The 21,754-nt window shown below is 48.9% G+C and overlaps 10 protein-coding genes across 10 annotated transcripts; 4 read left to right on the top strand and 6 right to left on the bottom strand.

Annotated features, from left to right (window-relative positions):
- Positions 1-1,532: 1,532 nt before the first annotated feature.
- P153DRAFT_434456 (uncharacterized protein) lies at positions 1,533-1,921 on the bottom strand (the record flags this gene model as incomplete). Its single annotated transcript, XM_033673083.1, has 1 exon — positions 1,533-1,921. The coding sequence occupies exon 1, from the start codon at positions 1,881-1,883 to the stop codon at positions 1,533-1,535; it is 351 nt and encodes a 116-aa protein (XP_033519775.1). The 5' UTR covers positions 1,884-1,921.
- A 989-nt stretch (positions 1,922-2,910) lies between these two features.
- On the top strand, positions 2,911-4,599 carry P153DRAFT_425802 (uncharacterized protein; the record flags this gene model as incomplete). The annotated part of the gene is made up of 5 exons (XM_033672567.1): positions 2,911-2,953; positions 3,175-3,422; positions 3,573-3,679; positions 3,789-4,462; positions 4,523-4,599. 5 exons carry the CDS (start codon positions 2,911-2,913, stop codon positions 4,597-4,599), a joined length of 1,149 nt encoding a protein of 382 aa, XP_033519774.1.
- A 104-nt stretch (positions 4,600-4,703) lies between these two features.
- On the bottom strand, positions 4,704-6,170 carry P153DRAFT_112104 (uncharacterized protein). The gene is made up of 2 exons (XM_033661914.1): positions 5,158-6,170; positions 4,704-5,101 (listed from the first exon to the last, which is right to left on the bottom strand). Exons 1-2 carry the CDS (start codon positions 5,870-5,872, stop codon positions 4,809-4,811), a joined length of 1,008 nt encoding a protein of 335 aa, XP_033519773.1. The 5' UTR covers positions 5,873-6,170; the 3' UTR covers positions 4,704-4,808.
- Positions 6,171-7,471: 1,301 nt separating this feature from the next.
- On the top strand, positions 7,472-8,807 carry P153DRAFT_389540 (uncharacterized protein; the record flags this gene model as incomplete). The annotated part of the gene is made up of 2 exons (XM_033670853.1): positions 7,472-7,775; positions 7,831-8,807. 2 exons carry the CDS (start codon positions 7,472-7,474, stop codon positions 8,805-8,807), a joined length of 1,281 nt encoding a protein of 426 aa, XP_033519772.1.
- A 416-nt stretch (positions 8,808-9,223) lies between these two features.
- P153DRAFT_389539 (MFS general substrate transporter) lies at positions 9,224-11,074 on the bottom strand (the record flags this gene model as incomplete). Its single annotated transcript, XM_033670852.1, has 3 exons — positions 9,224-10,542; positions 10,599-10,961; positions 11,020-11,074. The coding sequence occupies 3 exons, from the start codon at positions 11,072-11,074 to the stop codon at positions 9,224-9,226; spliced, it is 1,737 nt and encodes a 578-aa protein (XP_033519771.1).
- Positions 11,075-12,851: 1,777 nt separating this feature from the next.
- On the bottom strand, positions 12,852-14,682 carry P153DRAFT_348489 (uncharacterized protein). The gene is made up of 3 exons (XM_033666208.1): positions 14,480-14,682; positions 13,666-14,417; positions 12,852-13,606 (listed from the first exon to the last, which is right to left on the bottom strand). The coding sequence occupies exons 1-3, from the start codon at positions 14,589-14,591 to the stop codon at positions 13,262-13,264; spliced, it is 1,209 nt and encodes a 402-aa protein (XP_033519770.1). The 5' UTR covers positions 14,592-14,682; the 3' UTR covers positions 12,852-13,261.
- Positions 14,683-14,834: 152 nt separating this feature from the next.
- P153DRAFT_378840 (uncharacterized protein) lies at positions 14,835-15,250 on the top strand (the record flags this gene model as incomplete). The annotated part of the gene is made up of 2 exons (XM_033669831.1): positions 14,835-14,945; positions 15,038-15,250. The coding sequence occupies 2 exons, from the start codon at positions 14,835-14,837 to the stop codon at positions 15,248-15,250; spliced, it is 324 nt and encodes a 107-aa protein (XP_033519769.1).
- Positions 15,251-16,199: 949 nt separating this feature from the next.
- Positions 16,200-16,759, bottom strand: P153DRAFT_370047 (uncharacterized protein). The gene is made up of 2 exons (XM_033668929.1): positions 16,645-16,759; positions 16,200-16,535 (listed from the first exon to the last, which is right to left on the bottom strand). The coding sequence occupies exon 2, from the start codon at positions 16,443-16,445 to the stop codon at positions 16,215-16,217; it is 231 nt and encodes a 76-aa protein (XP_033519768.1). The 5' UTR covers positions 16,446-16,535; positions 16,645-16,759; the 3' UTR covers positions 16,200-16,214.
- Positions 16,760-17,415: 656 nt separating this feature from the next.
- Positions 17,416-19,346, bottom strand: P153DRAFT_348479 (FAD-binding domain-containing protein; the record flags this gene model as incomplete). The annotated part of the gene is made up of 3 exons (XM_033666207.1): positions 17,416-18,532; positions 18,634-19,119; positions 19,176-19,346. The coding sequence occupies 3 exons, from the start codon at positions 19,344-19,346 to the stop codon at positions 17,579-17,581; spliced, it is 1,611 nt and encodes a 536-aa protein (XP_033519767.1). The 3' UTR covers positions 17,416-17,578.
- A 951-nt stretch (positions 19,347-20,297) lies between these two features.
- Positions 20,298-21,507, top strand: P153DRAFT_360362 (uncharacterized protein; the record flags this gene model as incomplete). The annotated part of the gene is made up of 3 exons (XM_033666915.1): positions 20,298-20,720; positions 20,750-20,930; positions 20,984-21,507. The coding sequence occupies 3 exons, from the start codon at positions 20,298-20,300 to the stop codon at positions 21,505-21,507; spliced, it is 1,128 nt and encodes a 375-aa protein (XP_033519766.1).
- Positions 21,508-21,754: the final 247 nt, after the last annotated feature.

Here is a 21,754-nt window from a genome sequence, read left to right as displayed (position 1 = left end):
ATTATCTTAGATTAAGTATATATAAGTACTAGAATTAGCCTTATATATAGCTTTATAGTATAGGAAGAGCTTATCTTTAAAGATCTATTTAGTATACTAAATCCTATTTATACCTTTCTCTAATTTATATATAAAGTCCTTAATAAGATAGAAGTTCTTAGTAGTCTTTAGGTACTTTATACCTTTCTAAAGAGAGCCTTTCTTCTTACTTATAGCTTAATTAGTAGCTCTAATATTATTATTATATTTAGTAATATTAGTATTAATTTCTTATAACGCTTAGTATTCTAAGATACTATTAATTATAGTATACTTAATCTTCTTCTAAATACGTTATTTAGCTATTTTATTAACTTACTATATATGCTTAAGTATCTCTTCTTTTTACTTATTCTCTTCTTATACCTATACTATATATAGTCTTTTATACTTAATAAGAGTATTAGTAAATATAGTAGTATATATTATAAGTAAGAATAACAGAGGCTAAATATATATAGTATACTTATTAGTATTATTACCTTTAGGCTGCTAAATATGCTATTTTCTACTACATATATTTACTCTTCTAATAGCCTTAGAGGTCTTATTATAGTATATAAATATAAGCTTAGAGTAGTATAAATTAAACTTAGTAAAAAGCTAATTTAAGTAGTTAATATAGGAGTTTTAAGTATTATAATTAAGCTTAGGTTTATAGACGTAGATACTATAGATAATAGAGTAGTTATATAGCTTATTATAGTGCTTATAAGTAATTTAGATAATTATATATTAACTAAGTAAGACTCTAAAGGCCTTAAGAGTTTCTTTAACTACTTCTTTAATCTTTATATAGCTATTTTTAATAATAGCTTTGCGTATATAAGTAAAAAGTAAGGAGCTATTATATACTTTAATAGGAGTACTAGCTTAGCTTTTATATAGTACTCTATTAAGTATATAAGTAAAAGAATTACTATAGGTATAGGCCTTAATATTATTAAAAACTCTATTTAGAGTACTTACTTTAAGCCTAAGTATACTTATAATATATAGAAAATTAAGCTTAAAGTAGTAGTAAAGTGCTACTATAGCTTCTCTTTATATATCTATTAAGTTACGCTGTTAATTTACGTATTTAGAGGTATACTAGGGCAGTATAATAAAGTTAAGAGTAAAAAATAATAGTAGGCTAAGTTATAATAGATAGTTTAGAGTTAAGTTTAGAGTTCCTGCATAGGCTATATTGCTTATTAATAAGATTACGTGTTTCCCGTAACCTCTATAATTTCCTAGGCTGCCCCTTGAACATAAATGTATAAATACTTGTACGGTGCGTTATAAATCTCTCTGCATCACGAGCTCATAAATATACGTTGGTAGTAGACACAGAATGAATTTGTTTTATCTAAATGAGTGGAACAGTTTGGATACATTCAAAAGATTGTGTTAACGAAAAAGCTCCAATGAGTGAGTTCCACCGGTATCTCCTCTAATCCCGATTTCGGACAACGAACGGCAAAGGTCTGCTCGAAGCACAATGGCTGCGCTTAAGATGATAACTTGTAGCACTTGCATTCCAGGCAGGCATTCGGACGAGTCCTTGGGTTCGTGTTTTTCCATACGCAATTCTGCGCGGCGGAGACCGTACACTGTTCCTCAGGTTTGCAGTTGATAGCTGTGCAATTCTTGCCTGGGGCGCTAGTGATCCCGCAGTTCACCGCGCGGGCTTCCAGAACGTTCAAGACGTCTTTGGCATCGAGAGAATCATCTTGGGTAGTCGGCTCGCTAGAATCGTACTGAGCGATGGCGTCCGCTTGGTTTGGTGCTGGGGCGCCCAAGGAGAGTGGCACTGCGCCGAGGAGGGCGACAGTGACGAGAATGTTGCGGATTGAATACATAGTATTGTTTGTAATGCTTGGTTCTTGAACGAGGGGTTGAAAGAAGTGGTGCTTGCAGCAGTATGTTATTGAATAGAGAGATGAAGATGTTTGACGAGCTGATGAACTGATGAGCAGCATGCTCGAAGCATTATATACATCTGTATGAGGCACAACGCCGCAATACTACAGTTGTTGAGCTGCTTAGACTGGCCTTTGAACAGCCAGCAACAATGATTGTAACCATCCAGAAGCACTGGATTCGGGCACGAAGGAGCGCTAGTCACTTGTTCAGCAGAATGGCTCCACGCACATCCTTAGCCTCTGTTTAGTCTTAGTATGAAGCCATAATTGGAGCAATGATCACCTTTGATGTATACTACGAAGCAACATCAGCTGAGAAAGATGAACTGTGCTAACCCCCTGAAGTATTCCCAAATCGCCATCCCGCATGGAAGAGATTCAGCGAATCAGAGGATCCGTTGTAGCCTCAAGAGCCATCTGAACGTGTCCCTAATTTGTAGCATCTTTGGGGAAATTTCCGGGGGTTACCACAGTAGAGAATCAGTTGTGCAGTGCCTCAGCTCAATGATAAAGCTTTAGATCATTTAGGTCTATGATCTGTTGCTGAATTTCTTGTTTCCTGATAAATGTGTTCTTGATCAACGGTCTCTGTGGATAGATAATTTTCGGAAGCCCTGTAGCCGCAGTGATAAATTAGTTGTGGAACTTCACACTTCGTTGAGTCGTGTCTGCATCAGCAAGCGGACCGTTGCATGCACCAGTGATCGACAAATTAAAGTTTAGAGAGAACAATTTAAGGTTTCGGGACGTTCCACGGAATTCTACCCGCGGAACCTACACATAAGACGTAATCCTGCATGTAAAGCTTCTACACGAGACAGCCCGAAGGCTCTGCAAGCGACGAAGTTGCAACGAAAACCGATGCAATCTATTTAGACACATATGAATGCGACACGATTGTTCATACAGCTTCAAAAGACAATCTAAGAGTTATCTAAGTCGTGAAGTTTCTGTCTAAACAAGAATGCTCACTGTGCCCCCAAAGTGTTGGCCCCTCTCCACCTCAAGTACTGGTCCCCCAAGTTGTTGCTAAACATAATTTCAACCAATCAGTAAGCGTCCTGGAAAGTACCCACACGAGACGAGGGCGGTTACGTGCGTCAGGTGAGGTCGTACGTCAGATGCTAGAGCATGTTATGTTAATAATGTTGCTGCCTGATGACACCACAACTCTATTCTTCACTCGCCACCTTCACATTGCAGATGGCCAAACCTACCTACCTTCCAGATGAGATACTTTTCAATGTCGTTGCGCATCTCGTAACAGGCGACGACATCGACGTTAAAACTCTACTCAACCTATGTCGTTCCTCACGCGTTCTCCTCGACATTGCGCAACCAGCACTCTACACCTGCGTTCGAATAACGGAGCCAGCGGTAGACCCCTTGAAGCCTCTCAAGATCTTTCTTAGAACTTTGATGGAACGTCCGTCATTGAGCAAAGAGACGCAAGAGCTTGCTCTGATCAACGACCGGGTGATACGTTATGAGTGGCCTGCTCTTGAAGAAGACCCGTACTTCATGGACCTGTCAGCATATATAGGAGGCCATCCATCTGAGATTGAACCTGAGCTTTGTTACTATCCGCTAGCTGTAGAGGTACTTGCCAGACTGCCCAATCTACAGCACCTCCACTTTACAGCTCAGATTGAAGCACCATGTACTTTGTTGGAACGTGTCCATGAGTTGCAGGCCGATTCCTCGATTTTCTCCAAGTTGAAGACGTTTCATCTGTAAGTCACTTCTGGGTGCAAGCGGGGTTGATTATCGACATTGCTTAGTGCTTTACAACATCACGCATTCGCACTCTGAGGGTGAACTTAGCTAACTTGGAATGTTCAGACACAAGAAGTACGAACAAGGCCCGGTCAACATAAAGGAGTACATCCATCTTATGCGATACCCTTCATTCAAAAGATTCTCAACCGAGAACGATGTTCCTCATATCATAGGCGAACCTCGCGCAATTAATACCCTGACGCAATCGGCTGTTGAATTGCTATGGTGCATAGCGCCATTGCCTACAATGAGACAGCTGTTGGATGTCTGCCCTCGTCTGACTCTCTTTGAATTCGTTGTTCCTGATCGAGCCCGTTACACATCAATGTTAGATGTGGGCCATGAACCGTTGGTTGGACCACAAGAACTTGTCGAGGCGTTGCTCAAAACACACAGCCATACTCTAAAATCTCTTCGTCTAGATTTTCATCATTTCTACGACATTAGCGATCCGGACATGCTAGAGGAACTAGAGCAACTTGGCGAGACACCAGAGGACTGCTGGATGACTTATTCATCAATGCGTGGCTTTGAGAATTTGACGCACATGACCATTGAGTTCCAAAAGCTCGTCAAGGTTCACAAACTCCCGGCATCGTTAGAGTCGTTGAACCTTGAACTTTGCGAGTTTGCGGATCTGAATAAGGAATTCCTTGACGATTTGATTCAGCTGAAAGAAAAGTGGTGTCCAGTAATTGAAAGTGTTACTGTGAGCGGTTTGGAGAAGACCAACGAGGGTATATCTACGGTGCTCGAGCAAGCGAGACTGTTGGACGCGCGTGTACTAATCTCCGCAGATGGACGGACGTTGACATTCTTGGGTGTGGGGTATCAGCTACGGATACAAAGTTATCAGCTTTTGATCACCGGGTGATTCAGAAATAAATTGAGAGGTCAGTAGGCTCAGTCGAAATTTGGATTTCTCAATATTAGCGTCTTCCCTGGACAGGATACGGAGTGGAATAAGAACAGACATGCAACATGTGCATCAATATGTCCGACATCGTGATTTCTTCCACTCAATCCTTCTCAGTCTCATATAGTCTTCGTAACGTGTCTAGCAGGAGTCATGCCACTCCACTCTCATTTCGCCGCCATTTTCTGTGCCAACTCAACCACATCCTGAAGTCGAACATTGCCGTAACCTTTGTTTGCCAGCCATGACCATATCTCTCTAACTGCATCCACCTGCTTGCCCGGTGTATCGTTTGTGTCGATCATCATGTTTACCTTCTCGTTTCGGGTCTCAAAGACGGCGATGTACGAAACTTTGAGCTGTTCGGTGCTGATGTCGCTCTCTGCGGTCATATGTCCGGCAAAAGGGGAAGAACCACGAGTGTCAGGCGGTGTAAGAATAGGCTCGGAGACTTCACTGTCTACACGGACGTTAAGCCCTTATTCTTGATAAGGTACGAGTCAGTCAAGTACTTACCGTTGATCGACCAACGCCGCATGGGTGAGCCATGTTCCTTGTCGACGTAAATTTCATCCCCACGACTGTGTTCGCTCAACGTTTTGTCCTGCCGAAACTCATTCACGAAAAGTACGTTTTTCAGATAGTGGGGAATCTTTGGCAGCACGGGCTGGCAAGTCTGGCGAATATGGTCATGAGCATAGAATTCGCTTTTGAACTCGGCTGCTGCGATGAACTTTTCAAATGATTCATCACATTCGGGCGAATCAAGGATGTAGTCCTGGTACACCATCCTTTTGAGTCTCCTCGATCTGGTAGCATTCACCAAATGGCGGATGTTGAGCGTGTCGCCTTCCTCAAGGTATCCCCTCCCGTCGACGTGGACGCTGTGGGTAAAGAACTGCGGAAACGGGACCACATATTTGGCCAGCCCTTGATTACCCAAGCGACTCTCGCAGTCAAACTGGATCAGTTGCGCGATTGTCAAAAAGTATAGTTTATGAAGCTTCAAGCTCAGGTCGGACTCAGCTTGAACGGGCAGAGGCCACTGGTAAGCACGATCCTCGAGTATGTTCCGACCGAATTCCACAAGCTTTTGGTCGATGCCGATCCGCCCTTCGCGTGAAGTGATGTTCTCGAGGATCGAAAGGCTGGCTCGGATTGTCTCGCGCGGAATGGTGAAGAAGCGCCTGAGCCCTAGGTCTGTCCCAGGTGAACTGGAGGAGGACATCATTGTGGCGATTGAGGTACACAACTGACCGAGTCTGTTCAGGTGGGGTTAAAGCGGTGTTGATGTGTATCGATGCAGCGTGGGAAGCCCATGAGCGTATATGCCTTCACCTTGCACTAACCGCTTTAGGCGACTCAAACATATCTTAGAAACTTGCGTAAGTGCATAACCGCCGACATAGATTTCGACCAATCGACCTGTCGAAAGAGCTCACAATCTACACAACCTACTACACACCTTACAATCCGTTGTGGCACGGTCTGTTCTGTGTCAAACCATGATGGATCCGATGCCTTCGGGTTTCGAACGTCCTTTAGCCTTCTTTTGATCGTAGGATAGACAGATGGTCTTGCCATGTATGCCACAGTTAAGACACAATCCTATCAGAAACAAACTCACCTAGCACTCTCACCAGCAGTGTAGAAAGTGATGGAGAAACAGTAAGACTAAGATCGATAGGACAAGTTCTCAGACCGAGTAGTCTCATGCGACATTATTCGCAGAGTCGTATGTCTCATTGAAAACAAGCTCGCTATCGACCCAACTTACATTGATCGATTTTCCAAGTCCGAGAAAATGTGACCAAAAAGAAAAAAACAATGCAAACGGAGAATAACCCAAGCGATGTTCGAAACAAAGGACGAGAGGCTGCATGTAAGCCGCCACCGCTACGCCCGACGATTCTAATGCAGACATTACAAAGAGATGAGGCGGTATGTCTGACGTCCCTGAACACTGCGATCGCCGTGCGAATTGCTTCTGCTACCGTTCCATCTCTTCCTGTTTTCACAACTAAACAATCTTCGAATGGCGGACAAGCAACAAAGTACATTGGAGTAGCAATGCACTTCAAACAGACAACACGCCAGGAAATCACTATCTTCAAAGGCTTCGAATTGACAACACCCAAAAAAGTGAGGTAGTAAAGCAGTCAGCGAGGGAAGCCCTGCATTCCACAACCCCAGCCCGCGCTGACAAAGCGCAGTCGTTTCGCGTTACTAACCCATTCAAGTTACGCGCGGCTAATGTCACGCCTCTGCACAATACGGCCACACCGACAGGTTCCACCACGGGCATTGCGAACGCGACAGCACCTCGGAAGCGCATAGCCCAATCCCACTGTAGGTAGAACACGGCGCCTGGCTTTACCAGGAAGAGGTAGGTTTCGCGAACCGGGGGTTTCTGCTGGTCTCTGGCGTCCTTTTACCCGCAGTTACTGTTTTCTGCGAGAACGCAATGCCTCGTGTCGTTGGTCTAGAAGGCTATGGTGCACGCGTACGTGCATGTTTGGGCTGGAGGCGAGGCTTATGATGGCTTGTTTTTGAAGGGTCGCTGCGAGAGGTTGGCTGGATGAAGAATCTTCTGCGAAGTCTTGCGTCGTGGGTAAGCGAGGCGAGGTGCTGACGGCGTCGTGAGGTGTCCACTTGCGGTGGTGATGTAGGATGGAATGGCGTAGGGTTTGCGGATACGAGTATCCTACGTTCATTTATTGAGAGTCTTACTTTGCCATTTATATGCGGTCTTCTTTCCGTTGATTTCACTTGGCTTTTCATCTTTCAATCGTTGTTTCTATCTCCAGTTCTTCCTCCCAAAAAGCTACACATGTCTACTATGATGATCGATTTACCACTCGAGATCCTGCATCGCATATGCATATACCTCCCCTCTGAGTCCGCTCTCGCCTTCCTTCACACATCCCCTTCCATCCACCAAGCCTGCAACGACTGGACCGTATGGCGCGACCTCATCGCGCAGAACCCCAGCTTCCCCCGTGGCTTCTCCACAAGCACCCAGTATGCATGGAAAAGATACGTAGTAGCAGATGCCCGAGCCAGCCGCCTCGAAGAAGGCACATGTATCAGAAAAGCCGTTGAGCAATATCTCCCACAACTTCTAGCGTTGAAATGTGCGCAACCTCCTTCCTTTACAAAAACACGGAAAGAATGCTGATGGAAAGATAGACACCGGAGCCCCCAGTATCCACGCAGAAGCCTTCTACAACCTCTGCCACCCCCTTATCAGCAACGCCGTCTACCCCCGCTCCCTCGTTCGCCTCGCAACAGACTCCAATCCTCGCTGGGAATTTATGACTAACCCCTCGAGCCCCTTCTCCGCCTCAGACTGGCAATCCGCCCAAGCAGCAGCCTTCTGCTTCGCATCTCGCGTTTTATCCGACGACACATCTCCCGAGGACCCAGAGACGTCCCCCTTCCAGCTCGGAAGCGTGCGGTGGCTACTTTCCACCACCGAGCAAACCAAGAACGGAAAAGCAGTCGCAATGCAGCACGCCCTAGCCAACGCAGTAGTAGGATGTTTCTGCTCCGAGCTACGAATCGCACTTAGCGGCGAGCGAACAATCAGCGAGAACTTCGACGGCTGTGCGTACCCACCCAGCGACGTTGAGATCCCTCTGAAAGACTGCATGGCACTCCCCGTACCGTTTTCCACCCGTAGTACGGAGATGTTCGGGACGTGTCACGTGCGCGCTATGACGACGCCGAGTTTCTTCACCGAGGACGAGTGGACGGGGTATTTCAGTACGAGGGGGGATTGGCGCAGTGTGTATCAGGGCGTTGGGGGGTACTCGGATGAGGCTGTCAAGAGTGGGCGGCGCGCGTCGGTGTGTGAGCCGGCTGTAGAGAGTGTGGTTAGGTTCCGGGTTGTGAGGACACACGAGAATGGGGACTTTGTTCTGCGGTCGAATCGTTTCCATACGCCGACTGAGCAACACGTTTTGACCATGTTGGTGGAGAGGAAGACTGGGCGGTTGACGGCGTCGCTTGATAACTCTTGCAAGTCGATAGAAGATGTGTCGGGCAGTGAAGTGAGGAATGCGGTGATCACGCCTTTTGGAATTGTGCACGGTGTTCGGCCTGGAGAATGGATGTGGCTTTGGAAGAGTAGGTGGTCTCGGGAGGTTGAACCGGGGATGCAATGATACGTGATGAGATTGATTCGAGTATATTATCAAAAGGGTCTAAGATACTCGAGGCATCCATATCATTCCTTTCACAAGTCCAAAGAAGAGGACTCTTGTGATGAGCGAACTCCTATCTACGCAACCGCACATGTCTAAGGAAAAAAACAGAACTCGGAGATAGTGAAAGGCCATGAACGCCAGTCAGCGTAAAAGTAGATGGTGTAACATAGACTTCTGACTCGCTATGCAAGAGATGCCCACCCGCATGCATGACTCGATGACTGCTGAAAGATCCGAGGCTCGCTAGTAAGAGCTACCATAAACTCCGAACGACCATGCCTGGAATACGAAGAAATCTATTAGTAGATCTCCGTTCCAAGAACATTAATGCACCTAGTATAATGTCTCCTTTCCTGACAGGACCCTTATTATGGTTATCGCACGGAGTCGATGACCGACACATCGTCTACCGCGTTGTCATCATCATCCTCGTGATGAATGACCTTCTTCAGCACATTCTCGATCTCGACGGGGCCGACATCCTCCTTGGGTACCCAGATCAGTTGAACCACGCCAATGACTGCGATGATGGTAAGACCAAACCATGCCGCTGCGGAACCTCCAAGCGAGTAGATCAACCCAACGAGGGGTGACGAAAAGGTTCGCGCAAGGCAGCACGCTGACATGGCCAGTCCGTTAACGCGACCCAAGACGAGGGGTGAAGGTGTGGCGTTCTTCATAAGGATCAATGCGCAGGGGAACACGATGATACCGTAGAAGGCCTGCAAGATTAGTGAGAAGTAAACACCAAACGTTTCGAACTCGGTGGGCAGAGCGCTGATAAATGGAATGATGACGTAGGTCGTTGGGTAAAGGATGATCATCCAGACGAATGACTTCCATACACCGACGTGTTCCACAAAAATGGGGAAGACAAAGCCCTGAACAAACAGTGAAATGAATCCGTTGATGGCGAGAAAGGCGCCCACGTCGTGCAGTGTCAAACCAAGACCGCCCTTGAAGTCAAGACCACGGCTAGTCGGCTCGTCGAGGATGTAAACGGGAAGTGTGGTGATGAAGGCCATTTGATGGAACGCGAAAATGGCCATAGCGACGATGATCATTACCACTGTCCTGTTCATGGTCTTCCGCGGCTGCGTTGGGGGTTGACGCATGGGAAGTACATTGTGTGGAGCAACCCTGATGGAATGCATGGTACCAAAAGACGCGCGGCGGATGTCGAAATTCTGAGCATATGGCAAGGGCATACCCTCCTCCATGAAAGATGCACGTTTGCGGATATGACGGATGCTGCCCTGAACAGATATCGATCCCAGACGCTCACGCGTGAAACTCGCAATAGAGCCACGTCCGCGCACTGATTGCGCGAAAGAGCCACGTACATCGCGATCTCGAGGGTTTTGGTATGGATGCCCGTGCGGCGCAAGAAGTCGGCTTCGCTCGTGGACATCGGGGCCGTGGTGGTCAATAGCGCCGTAGCCGTGTACGTTCTCCTCCTCCTTTTCAGGTTGGACGAGTGTCTCCTCGAGGAAGAGCATGCCTTGGACAATAGCTAGGAGGATTCCAATAGCTGCTACGAGGTTGGGAAGAAGGTAGGGGTAGCGCCCGAATAGGCCATCTGCCGCAAAGGCGTTGGGGTAGAATACGGCAGGCCGCGCGAGGAAACCGCCCATGGCGGAACCGATGATGCCTCCCAGAGTCCAAACGAAGGGCTGGGTTGCGTATGCTCGTGCTGTGTTTTGTTGTTAGTACGTGTCGAGCGAGATCAGCAGAGCGTATGATACATACGTTCGTGAGCCGGGTTCTTGACCATTTCAGCCACCATGGTCTGCATGATGGCGACATTTCCGTTCAGCGCACCGCCCACAAATCTAGCAAGCAGCGCGACCCAGTACGTCTCGGCGACGCCAAAAAGAATGCTCGACATGGCCACGCCGAGCAGACCAATCAGGGCGATGGGTTTGCGGCCATAGACGTCGGAGATGGTCCCCCACAGTGGCGCGGTCATGGCCTCTGCAACAGCATAGGCCGAAACCAGCAGTCCCGCGTAGAAGGGGGCATCGCGCTCATGGATCCCCAGGTCCTGCACCATCAACGACGAGTAGGCGAGGATGGAGTTGAACGCAAGAGGCTCGGAGAATCGGCATATTCCTGTCCGGTTGTCAGCAGTGGTCCAATCGTCGTGACATCACCGCCACACTGCACGCACCGATGATAATGAGCTGCTTGGTCGGAAACGGCGCGTCCTTTGGATCTGGCGCCATGGTGAGGGTGGACTGTACAATCAACGGGCGGGAAGGTCAAAAGTTTCGCATAGCAAGAGACGATGGGAATCAGGGTTTTATCGACACTGAGGGCGAAGCGCGGAGCTTAGCTTATCATGGCAGGAGCTAGCAGGCCTGGTCGCCCGCCGTCGAGCAAATCGCTTCCCCTCTTCGTGAGATGCGCCCGTGCCCCGCCTCGCATCACGATCACGATAAACGTGCTGCAGCCTCGCCTGTCTCGCCTGTCACATCGTGTCGCTTGTGCTGCCTGATTGCAGTTGCCAGACGCTGCCCGTTCGCCTAACCGTTGGCGCCATGGCCTGGCGCATGTTTGGCCCATGGTTTGGCTGAAAACCTCGACGACGGATGCACAGAGTTTAGCAACTGTCCAGCTGCTGCACTGAGACTTTGATCGCCCACGGTGTGGCCGACCTGAATCCACCACCCTGCTGCCGTCCAGACGTCATTGACGCTCTAATTCCGGCCTTCGCCAAGGCAATGCAGTCAAGGCGAGTCAACCCTGCCTCCTCTTCCTTGAGATGCTCACCGCACTTTCAACGGTCCTCAGCCACTTCCTTGACGCTCAGAGTTGGTATCAAAGCACACACTCGCCCTGTCAAGCTGGTGTCAAGCTCGTCTTCTGCTGTCTCGCATTCCTCACGTTTGCTTCTTGCTGCGTCTCAACAACTCTCTTCCCATGGATGGAGACATGAGATTAAAGAACCCAAGGATCGTGTACCCTGCAAATATCTCAACGTTACCTGTGGCGTCACTAAGCGTCACAAGGGCGAGCTAGGCTACACCAACCTGCCTAGAGCATAGCACAGCTGACCCTTTCTACTCTACTACCCTAAACCTCATACCAGTGTAAGCCCGAACGTCCAATCAAACAACTGCGGAAACGGAATGCGTTCGCGATACTTGCTTGCGCGCAAGCGTTATCTGCAGATACTCGCACAGCCAATGAGGTTCTGCAGCTGTCGCACTTTGCGAACCCAGGTTTGTGCGGCACGATCATGCATCCATATGAGAGTTGGAACGGCCGTCATTGGATCGGCAGAAGAGTGAGCGCAAGGTGCACGTGGATTCGCGTTTGGTCGCGTTTTGACCCCACTGCGATTTCTATCTCAACTGGTTTCACAGCAGTCAAGACACCACTTTACCATCCTTCCTTCATCTTTTCCACCGACTGGCACTTGACCTGATCCCTGCTACCTTTCCCAACCATCGTACATGTCGTTTACGAGACGCATGCAGAAACGCATCCGAGGAATTTGATTTTCCTTTGTTTTTCTTCCACATGGACAAAGCGCAAATTCTGAATAATCTCTGCATCATGAGCGATGCCGAACCCGGCTCCTCGGGTCAGTGCTCCTGCCAGGAATAGGACCATGATTTTAATCACGGCACGCACATCTTGCCGTCATGCGCGCAGATACCCCCAGATCCATCTGTAACTCGATGTCCGGATACGTCCACTGACTCGCTTTTGGTACATGTACGCGTATGTACGCGGAACGCTTGACTGACGCGGTCGATTCTTGGGGAACAGCGGATTATTGGTCCGGTATATCTCAACAGTCGGGTTCCTGCATGGCATATTACATGCTGATTGATGCGCATCTCAACACAATGTATGAGAAATTGGAGGATCTGTTCATAAAACTTCGCAGATGTATTGCCGCACTTGCTACAGTAATAAGTCGCGTGCCCAACACCAACTTATATCCTCACTCTCGGTCAAGCGCGAAAGCGAGAAGTAAGCTACATTCTCTGTGGCAACTACAAAACACATAAGTGCGCCTATAAGAATTACCAAAGCGCATGCTAGATGTATTCTGCTAGGAATCTAGGCACAAGACTCCAACGCTAATCTGGAATGTAATTGTCCAGCCGTTACGAGATTTAGTTATACCTTGGTTCCTAGCAATTTGACTAACCGGGAACCTCAGTCAAAATTCACGGTTTTGTCATCTCGAGAAACTCAAGGTAGTTGAGCATTGTTCATCGGCATCTCCGACGATGCTTGGAAAGGTAAGAGTATGCAAGGCCGCTCACCAAAGAGGAGCTGTGAAAGAGCAGATCGTGAACTCATGTTCCATCTCAATCGTCATACAGGTACACATACACCAACATACAGCGTCTTGGACTCAAACACACCTCTACCCATGATTCTCCTTAGTGTTCTCACGATGCCTCACTCCGACACCTCTGGATAGCATCTCTAACACGGCCCGGAAGCCCTCCATCCTCACTACTGAAAAGTCGCTGGCCGTTCCTAGCCCCCAGCTTGTCTGCCGCCTTTACGCCATCTTCCAGCACCTGCTCGATCTTCTGCTCGAACTTCAGTGCTTCCTCGGCCATGGGCATGTCAGCGCCGAGCACCTTGCGAGATGTTCGGAGCGCGTTCCAGACGAGGATCAGGTCGAAGAGCTCGTAGCAGTGAGTAGTCAATGCAGCCACCTGGCGAGGTCCGTTCTTGAAGTCGTCGGAGGTTTTAGAGGCGAGGGATTCGACTTGGTTGATAGTAGTCTGTGGCAAGGGGGTCAGAATCAAGGTCGAAAGTTGGAGGTGGTGGGGAAATGGCTTACCATATACTCGTGCTGCTTCAACGCATTCATCAATCTCCCTGCCATCTTCTTGACTTCAGCTACATCTCCTCCATATCGCTCCGCAAGCACAGCAGCCAACTCTGTCGGCAGCGCAACTACTGTCGGCCGCCCCCTCACATCATCCTTCTGCAGCATCTCCCCCCTCTGCCTGTCCGCCTGGTGTTCCGCATCATCCATCAACTCCACAATCTGCTTTGCCAACCTCAGCGCTTTGGCCGTATCCTCCTCTTCCCAGTCTGCGAGCGCAGCCTTTTCATGCACACCCTTCATCACCTGCCTCAACACGCCGTACTCGCGCAACCTCAACCCCGTCGCCTTTGGCCGTTGCAGCGCCTTGAGAACCAAATGGTGCATATCATTCGCACAAAGCGTCCGAACAATCATCTCCTGCCACGCAGGCTTTACATGTCGCCCCGCATTCTCACATCCCTCCATAACGCGCACGACATTTTCCCAGTCCTCTCTTGTTGTGCTCTGGGTGACGATGGCCCGCAGCGAGCGCCATGTGTTCGGCAGGTCTTTGTTGCGGTTGATGTGTGTGAGCGGGAGGGTCACGTCGCCGAGTGTGATTTCTACGGGTTCGGCGTCGAGCTTGGCGCGGTTGTCGAGCTTGTAGACTAGCTTCTCTTGTTCCTTTGTGAGGTGGAAGGGGAGGAGGACTTTGGTGTTGAAGGAGCCGAGGAGGGCGCCGAGTTCGGGGGTCGACGGCGTGAGGAAGACGGGGAGGGCGCCTGTATGTTGTATCAGTGACTGTGCGTGGTGATAGTCATGCATGCGGGACTGGCAGACAGACCTCGTGAGCAAGCGCTGCTACGCGAGAACGCGCGCCGTGTGCCATTGACATGTATGCAGACGCCAATCGAACTGCGCAGCGCGGAGGAACAGCTCCGCCGTATGGAATGCATCGTGCTGGTGTGTTGATGGGGAACAAATGCGTCGCATCGAAGTTCCAACTTTCCCACCCACCAGGGTCTCAAGAATTTCGACGCAAACACGACAAACACGCTAAGCCGTCGTCGGCCCCTCCACACGCCCCCGACTCCATGCGATAGGATGACCCATCACCCCCTCCCCGCACCCTGATGTCGAGTTCCAGCAGACCAAATCGACTCAGCTGGCTCTTCTCGCGCAGGAAGACCGACGCGGCTATGAATAATGATGAGGCTGTGTTTTGGCTCGAGCAGTTCATCGGGAAGAATTTGCGTGTTCATGCGTCTGATGGACGTGTGTTTGGCGGACAGATGAAGTGTACGGATAAAGTGAGTTGGTTTATTTCACTATTTTCCGCCTTCACTTATGTGCAGACGAATGCACTCAAATTTGGTAAATTTAGGATAACTAATTCTCCCAGGACCGCAACATCATCCTCTCACTCGCCTATGAATACCGCGCGCCGTCAACAGAAAGCATCCGCAAGGCTATCGAAGAATCTGGTAATCCGTCTGCGACGGTGTCTTGGAATAGTCGCTATGTTGGGTTGATCGTTGTGCCTGGCCAGCATATCACGAAGATTGAGCTTGAAGAAAGTGGCATGCCTGGGCAGAAAAGCAGTGTCTTGCTTTGAATTGGGACTCTGGGGTAAAGGGATTCGCTGTGAGGTTACCTGAAGTCAAGCTCAGGCAGTGGTATAAGAGGAGGAAGGCTTGAGACGCGCACGTGACCGGTTGATTCTGGACTGTGTGGTGTGTCTTCCGAAAGCCAGGGCGTTCGGATGCAGAAAATAGTGCAAGCTCATGGTAGAGTCTAAGTTCATACCCAGGTCTTACTACAAGATGCTAACGCGATGCAGGAGTTGCTATATCTGTTACGACACACCAGAGACTGCACACTATGAGAAGTGCAAGCGAGATTACTATCACTAGCCTCTTCCACCGTACACCAATATCTTGGAAGGGCAAGAGCGGATCTTCAGCCAGGCCCCTTTCATCACACTCAAGTAGCCACAGATTCAGTTGTTCGACCTGGCGTTTCGAGATAATTCGCGAGCCGTCGTACCAAATCGGTCTTACAGAATCAACGCGAAGACGCAGAGGCGGTTTCCAAGGGCATGTTCAGATTCTCAGGCGATGAGGTCTGAACATGTTTGGACAAAACTCGAGGGACAAAGAGAACAGCCAACGACTTGTCGTGGTTAACATGCGCGCCATCCTACTGCGGGATTGTGCTTGTAGCATATCTCGAACCAGGGGTTGTAGCAACAATTTTTGCAATACAATTCTTATTGCTACCCAAGAAGGGAGACCATATCTTGTAATAAGAAGTAACTATTCCAATCTACCACATTCGCGACCGCCCCAAATTTCGGGTGTCGATATCGACCGGCCGGCCAGGCGAGGAACCAAACGGCTGCCATGCGAACTAAACGCCAAATAAAGCAAAACGCCGGGGTATGATATCCTGATCCTGATGCAAATTCATAAAAAGACTGAACGGGTCTATCGCGTTTCCAAGTCTGCATCGAAGATTAGTCATGGTCGAAACACTCCAGTCGTGAGTGTTTGGAGACAACATACCTAGAGACGACCAACTCATTTCGCGCACCCCAAATAGTGCGACGAGCAGTACACGTTCTCCCGTGTCAGATCCGAGCCATCAGCCCTGCTTCGCCTCGTCTCTAGTAGTGGCGGCACGAACGGTAGCGCAAGGGCTGACACGACGTATCCGGTTGCGAGTGTGGCTTTGAGTCTGTAGTGAGGGTCGCGGGGAATGTGTGTGGAGTAGCGACGCAGTTGGTTGATGGCTTGTGTTGAGATGGCCATTTTGGATGTTGTGGTTTGGAAGGGTGGTGTTGGTGTTGGTGTTGTTGGTTGCTCGTGAAGGTAGTAAGAGGTGAATGTGATGTTTGTATTCTTCAAAATATCAAATCAGTAAAGTTCCAGAAGCTCCAGTATATATAACCGTTGAAACGCGGCTGCCTACGCGGCTTAGAGTTACTAGGGCCATAAGGCTGTAACTTACGGTGTCTCTTCGGCGCAAATGCACGAATGGTGCGAGTGTACAAACGTGTCTTGTGGGCTTGAGCTTCTTCTTATCCTGGCAATCCTGGCGATTTTTCTATTCTAGCAATGCTTGTCAAGCGACCTGCTTTGAAAGCGTGTTTCAGAAGACAAACGAATAGTTATTAAGAACGATGCTTCAGCTGGCCAAAAGCAACGCTGAGGCTTCGGTACTTGTACCAACGGTTTTTGTGGGGAAACATGCATGCATGGAACGTCCCGATCGCGCAGATCACACCACAGTCGTATGAAGTCGCGCGAGGGTGCCCCTCTCCAAGACGTTGAGCGCGAATTATTCGCGCGGTGAGGCAGTGAATCTTCGTCACACTTTTTGCGCATTGGTGAGCGTGCGATCACGACATTTTTTGGCACGCTTACGAATACAGAGTCATGCATTTGGGGCGGTGTCATCGGAACTGAGTGGGCGTTGATTGGCTGGGTGGAAAGGGAGGAGCTCCTCCTTTCTTGCTTCATGGTGTTCTCCTTGTCGATGATTCTCACTAGAGCTCAAAGAGTTGGAGACTCACGGAAATCTGCGGTTGAAACGTCGACGCATAACCAAACTTCTGCTCTTGTACTCGTAGAATTTCGCCTCGATCGCTGCGAGCTTTGTCTGCGCCAAAGAGGACCTTTTGTCTCCTTATTTTCACTTTACAAATACTGTCTGTCCATCGCCATCCTTTCTATTAATTTCTTGTCAAAATTCACTTGTGCCGTAAAATATCATTGCAGGAGCCGTGCCATCTCAATATATTGATCGTCAGCTCTATAGTTCAGCCAGACAGCTTATTCATGGTTCATCATCCATTTTGCAAGATTCTTTTTTTCTCAAACCCCGTCCATGATCACGACTGATCGCGTCAGATGTGTAACTCTACGCCATCAAGTCTAGCTCCTTAATGAGAGAAATACCGCGCATCTGGCACCGGCGCGCGATCTAGCTTGAAGTATCCTGGCTGTAGCTTTTGGAACACCTCCACAGGATCATATTTCTTCGCAATGGCCTTCAACTTGGCCTTGCTCTCGCCATAGCTGGCAATCACGTCCTGGAACTGGCTGGCGTAATTCATGTACACCCAATCGGTATCTACTCCCAGCTCTATCGACTCTTTCTTGATCTGCTTCATAATGTCTGACATGACCTGATAGATCTTGTCGTCGTCGGCGACGTTGTTCCACGAACATGATAGCTGGATGATGTGCACTGGTCCCTCGGCTGGATCAAGACCCATTGCGTTGCCTCCGTTTCGGACGCTGCCTTTGAGGGAACCATCGGTGATGTGCTGCCAGATCAATGCAGGGAAAGCGCCGTCAACTCCAGAAAGGGCCCCAATGGCGTCGTAAAAGATGTCGACAGAACGGGAAGCGATTTTGTATGAGGCTTTGACGCTGACCTCGTAGAAAATTTCGCGCGAGCCATAAGTATTGGTTGCTTCATTGTCGATGACATAAGCAGCGTGGCCTCTTGTCTTGGTAGTATCGGACATAGCGCTGATGTTGTAGAAGGGAGCAAGAGCTGCTGCATCTGATCCACTGGCTAGTGGCGCGCCATACCAGAGCTCTGTCGACGCGAGCTTGATGCCAGGATTCAGCCAGGCAACCCAGCTTCCTGCTTTCGGATCCTTAGCTGAGTTAAGGGTAAGGTCTATCCAGGCTGTGACTACTTCCGGAAAGACATCCTCAGTGAAAGTGCGTGTTCCTCCCCACAACAGATCGTTCACGAGTGGGTGAGTGTTTATGTTGAAGCTCGTAACGATACCAAAGTTATTTCCTCCACCGCGAAGAGCCCAGAACAAATCTGAGTTCTGAGTCGAGCTTGCAGTGACAATGACTCCACTAGCAGTTACGACCTGATCTCAGGATTAGCACTTCGTCAAACAACCGAACTTTGCCACCATCTCAGACATGATCTCTTCGAAGACAATCTTAGTGACGGACCGGTGTTACTCACATCGAAGCTGGCAACATTGTCGCATACCAAACCATACTCATTCGTGAGGAAAGAGATTCCTCCGCCAAGAGTAACACCACCAACGCCAAGGTCTCCAATACGACCGGCGGTCACAGTCACACCTGTTGTGGAAAGAGCTGAGAGAGCATCTCCCCAAGTGTTCCCGGGTTGGATGGCCACGGTCTTCTTGTCTGACGAAAGCTTGATGCCCTTCATGTTCTCAAACGACACTGTAATTCCGCCCTCGATGCTTGCACCGCCTGCAAATGCGGAGTGTCCACCACTCTTCACTGCAAACGGACATTGCGAAAGGCGAGATAAGAGGACCATTACAGATACTGCAGATGGCTTGGACGGCCTGAAAATGCAGTATGGCCTGACATTCGCGGTTATCTGGGACCAGAACCCTCCAGTGAAGGAGGAGTACGCAGTCTCATCTTCAAAATCGACCGTCTTATTTCCGTAAAGGACATTGAGCGAGGTGCACTTCATGGATTCACGTTAGTTACATGAAGACCTTACAATGTGCGCGAGGGACTTACAGCAATGTGACAGGCCTGGTCCGACGATCGCTCGACCAGAGTAGCTAACTCAGGTAACGCTGAGACGTTCACACCTTGCGCAATCAGAGCCTCGGTGACGTTGAAATCGACAGCTTCAAAGACCTGCGAGGCGACACTGGATGCCAGGACGGCAAGAAATATTGAACGCATCGCTGCGAACAGGTTCTCAAGAAGTTTGGATGGCAAGAGGAAGCGAATGTTTGTAGGAAAGAGAGCTCGGAGCTGCTCTATAGTTTTTATATCACTCCAACTCGCCTGAATTGGGTGGTTAAGTTGAATTAAGCACTCCTTCGCTCTCTCACCATAAGCCAATAGGATATCATCCGTATCACCCGTATCCTCCCTTCCAAAGGAGCGGTGTCTAGTTTTGATTTAATGCTCGAAAACACTTTCGACCTGCCCTACTCGCATGATCTTAACGATGGATTGGGTCTAAATACCATGCACGAACCCGTCACCACGGTTGTAATTGGCTCAAATCTCCGAGGAGATAGCAAGCGATCCCGCTTGAAACTGGTCGGGTGGTTCGGTAAGCCGGTTCCCCGAATTTCCAACTTCCTTGTGGAGATGCTCCACAGAAACGAACTACAACATGCCCAGGATTAAGAGTAGTAAGCGCGCCAGGCGCCGAGGCCATAACGCTTTCGGTTTCTTTGGAAGAGTACGGTATAGGTGAACGTTGTGAAATTGCCATTCGATTGAGCACCGTCGGATCGGAGGTTTACCTACTACGCCACAATCCTACATGTTGTCTAGCTAGATATGATGATCCCTGGAGTCTGGAATCCTGTTTGACCTGAAAATCGAGTACGGCGCGGTTACGGATCAACTAATCGGTGTCTACGCGTGAATTGTGGCAAATAGTCGAAGTGCGACAGGGCAAGGATTGTGCATGAGTTTCATCCATCGTATGCGGCGAGACTCTTCAGAAAACCGACAATGACCAAGAACGAGATCCCTTGGTTGAAGATCACAAAGGAAGCCGCTTTCTAGATGACGAGAAGTCTCATTCCTTCCGACTATCTGGCTGTGAAGAATGGCATAAATCAAACTCGGAGATCAAATTTTCTGTTGAATCTATCCATCTATTCATTTCCTACGATGTCTTCAACAGGCCTTACTGAGACGACCCTTCGGACGACTGGAATTGGTCTCATGATCTACACCACTCTCGTTGTTGGAGCCCGAGCAGCTCTAAGAGTCGAGCAGAAAACCAAAATTCAGTGGGACGACGGCTGGCTCATCCTGGCATGGGTATTCTTCATGACAGTCTCTGGGGTCTATGTTGGCAAAACTGACCTCATGTTCCGAATGCTTGCGCTTCAAGAAGGACGACTGAAGCCGTATCCGGGGTTAACACAAGACGCACTTGCTATCCAAGTAATGTTCTTCTTCACGAGCCCGGGTCTTTGGTTGACACTCTGGAGTGTTAAGTTTTCCCTTTTAGCCTTTTACAAGAGAATGATGATCAACGTTCCGCTATACATCAAGCTGTGGTGGGCTGTCCTTGTCTACTCTATATTGGTAAGCGCTCCCTATTTGCAAACCCCTAGACGTGCAAGCTGATACCCTCCATGACTCTCATATTATCAGTTACCCTCCATATCACGTCATGTTCATCTCTTCGCGCCTGGTTCACTTCAGGTGGCTGTGGCGCAACACCTGAAGATGTCCGTGGTAGCTTGATCAGCTTCTGGGAGGCCTTCGCCGTTGACCTTACAACCGATATCTTGAGTAAGCAGGCTTCAGTTTGTCAATTTTGATGAGGTATTAACGAGATCTACTAGTCATGCTCCTACCCGTCACCCTGATACGAAACCTCCAAATGCCTCTCTCGCGAAAACTTAGCGTTGGCGCTCTTTTCGCACTTGCCATACTCTGCATGTTGGCATCAATCATTCGAGTCATCCAGGTCGGCGCGACTACGGGTGCAAGTACTTCCACACCATCGACGACTTGGCTCGCGTTATGGAGTATCATTGAGTCGTCCGTTGCTATCACAGTAGGATGCGGCCCAGGCCTGTACCGCAAGGCAAAAGCCGTATATAGTAGCAATCAAGGACGTTATTACGACAACAGCCACGGATACATACAAACCCCCGAAAGTCGGAAAAGATCAAAGTATGGAACAGGAGGAAATGGAAGTGCGTCAAGAGATGATAGGAAAATCCCGCTGGAAACTCTCGTTACGAGTAACACGTCGCATGTGCATGGTACGGACAGCCAGGAGGAACTGGTGGGACAAGATGTTCAAGGGAAGATCACCGTGACAAAGTCAGTCAGGATCAGTCGAGTTCAAGGTGAACAGTAGTCATAAGTTATGCCTGTTTCGAGATCACATCATAGAAGCCATTCGATCTGTTACCGTACTTAGCAAATGATGCTCACAGAACAAGAAATCTGTTATTCTTTGAACTCAGCTCCTATGAATTGGTCATTGATTAATTTTATATTCAGACACTGGACAATGGCTTGTATCCTGGCCAGAGCTCACAGCATGTTTGCTTGTAACTCTGATTATGATTCGTTCGAAGTACATCATGCGCAGCAATAAAACT

This window comes from Dothidotthia symphoricarpi (genome assembly GCF_010015815.1).
Source record: "Dothidotthia symphoricarpi CBS 119687 unplaced genomic scaffold P153scaffold_20, whole genome shotgun sequence".
NCBI classification, from domain to species: Eukaryota; Fungi; Ascomycota; class Dothideomycetes; order Pleosporales; family Dothidotthiaceae; genus Dothidotthia; species Dothidotthia symphoricarpi.
Note: the sequence above shows the minus strand (reverse complement) of the source record. Positions and strands in the feature narration are given on the sequence as shown.

What these genes read in the sequence shown, in the direction of transcription:
- P153DRAFT_112104 (XM_033661914.1), bottom strand. Translation starts at nt 5,872, where the DNA reads ATGATGTCCTCCTCCAGTTCACCTGGGACAGACCTAGGGCTCAGGCGC. An exon ending in GCGGCGTTGGTCGATCAACG is followed by an intron (nt 5,102 to 5,157) that starts GTAAGTACTTGA and finishes ACGTCCGTGTAG; the next exon opens with ACAGTGAAGTCTCCGAGCCT.
- P153DRAFT_348489 (XM_033666208.1), bottom strand. Translation starts at nt 14,591, where the DNA reads ATGCATTCCATACGGCGGAGCTGTTCCTCCGCGCTGCGCAGTTCGATT. An exon ending in TAGCAGCGCTTGCTCACGAG is followed by an intron (nt 14,418 to 14,479) that starts GTCTGTCTGCCA and finishes TACAACATACAG; the next exon opens with GCGCCCTCCCCGTCTTCCTC. An exon ending in TGAAGCAGCACGAGTATATG is followed by an intron (nt 13,607 to 13,665) that starts GTAAGCCATTTC and finishes CCCTTGCCACAG; the next exon opens with ACTACTATCAACCAAGTCGA.
- P153DRAFT_370047 (XM_033668929.1), bottom strand. Translation starts at nt 16,445, where the DNA reads ATGGCCATCTCAACACAAGCCATCAACCAACTGCGTCGCTACTCCACA.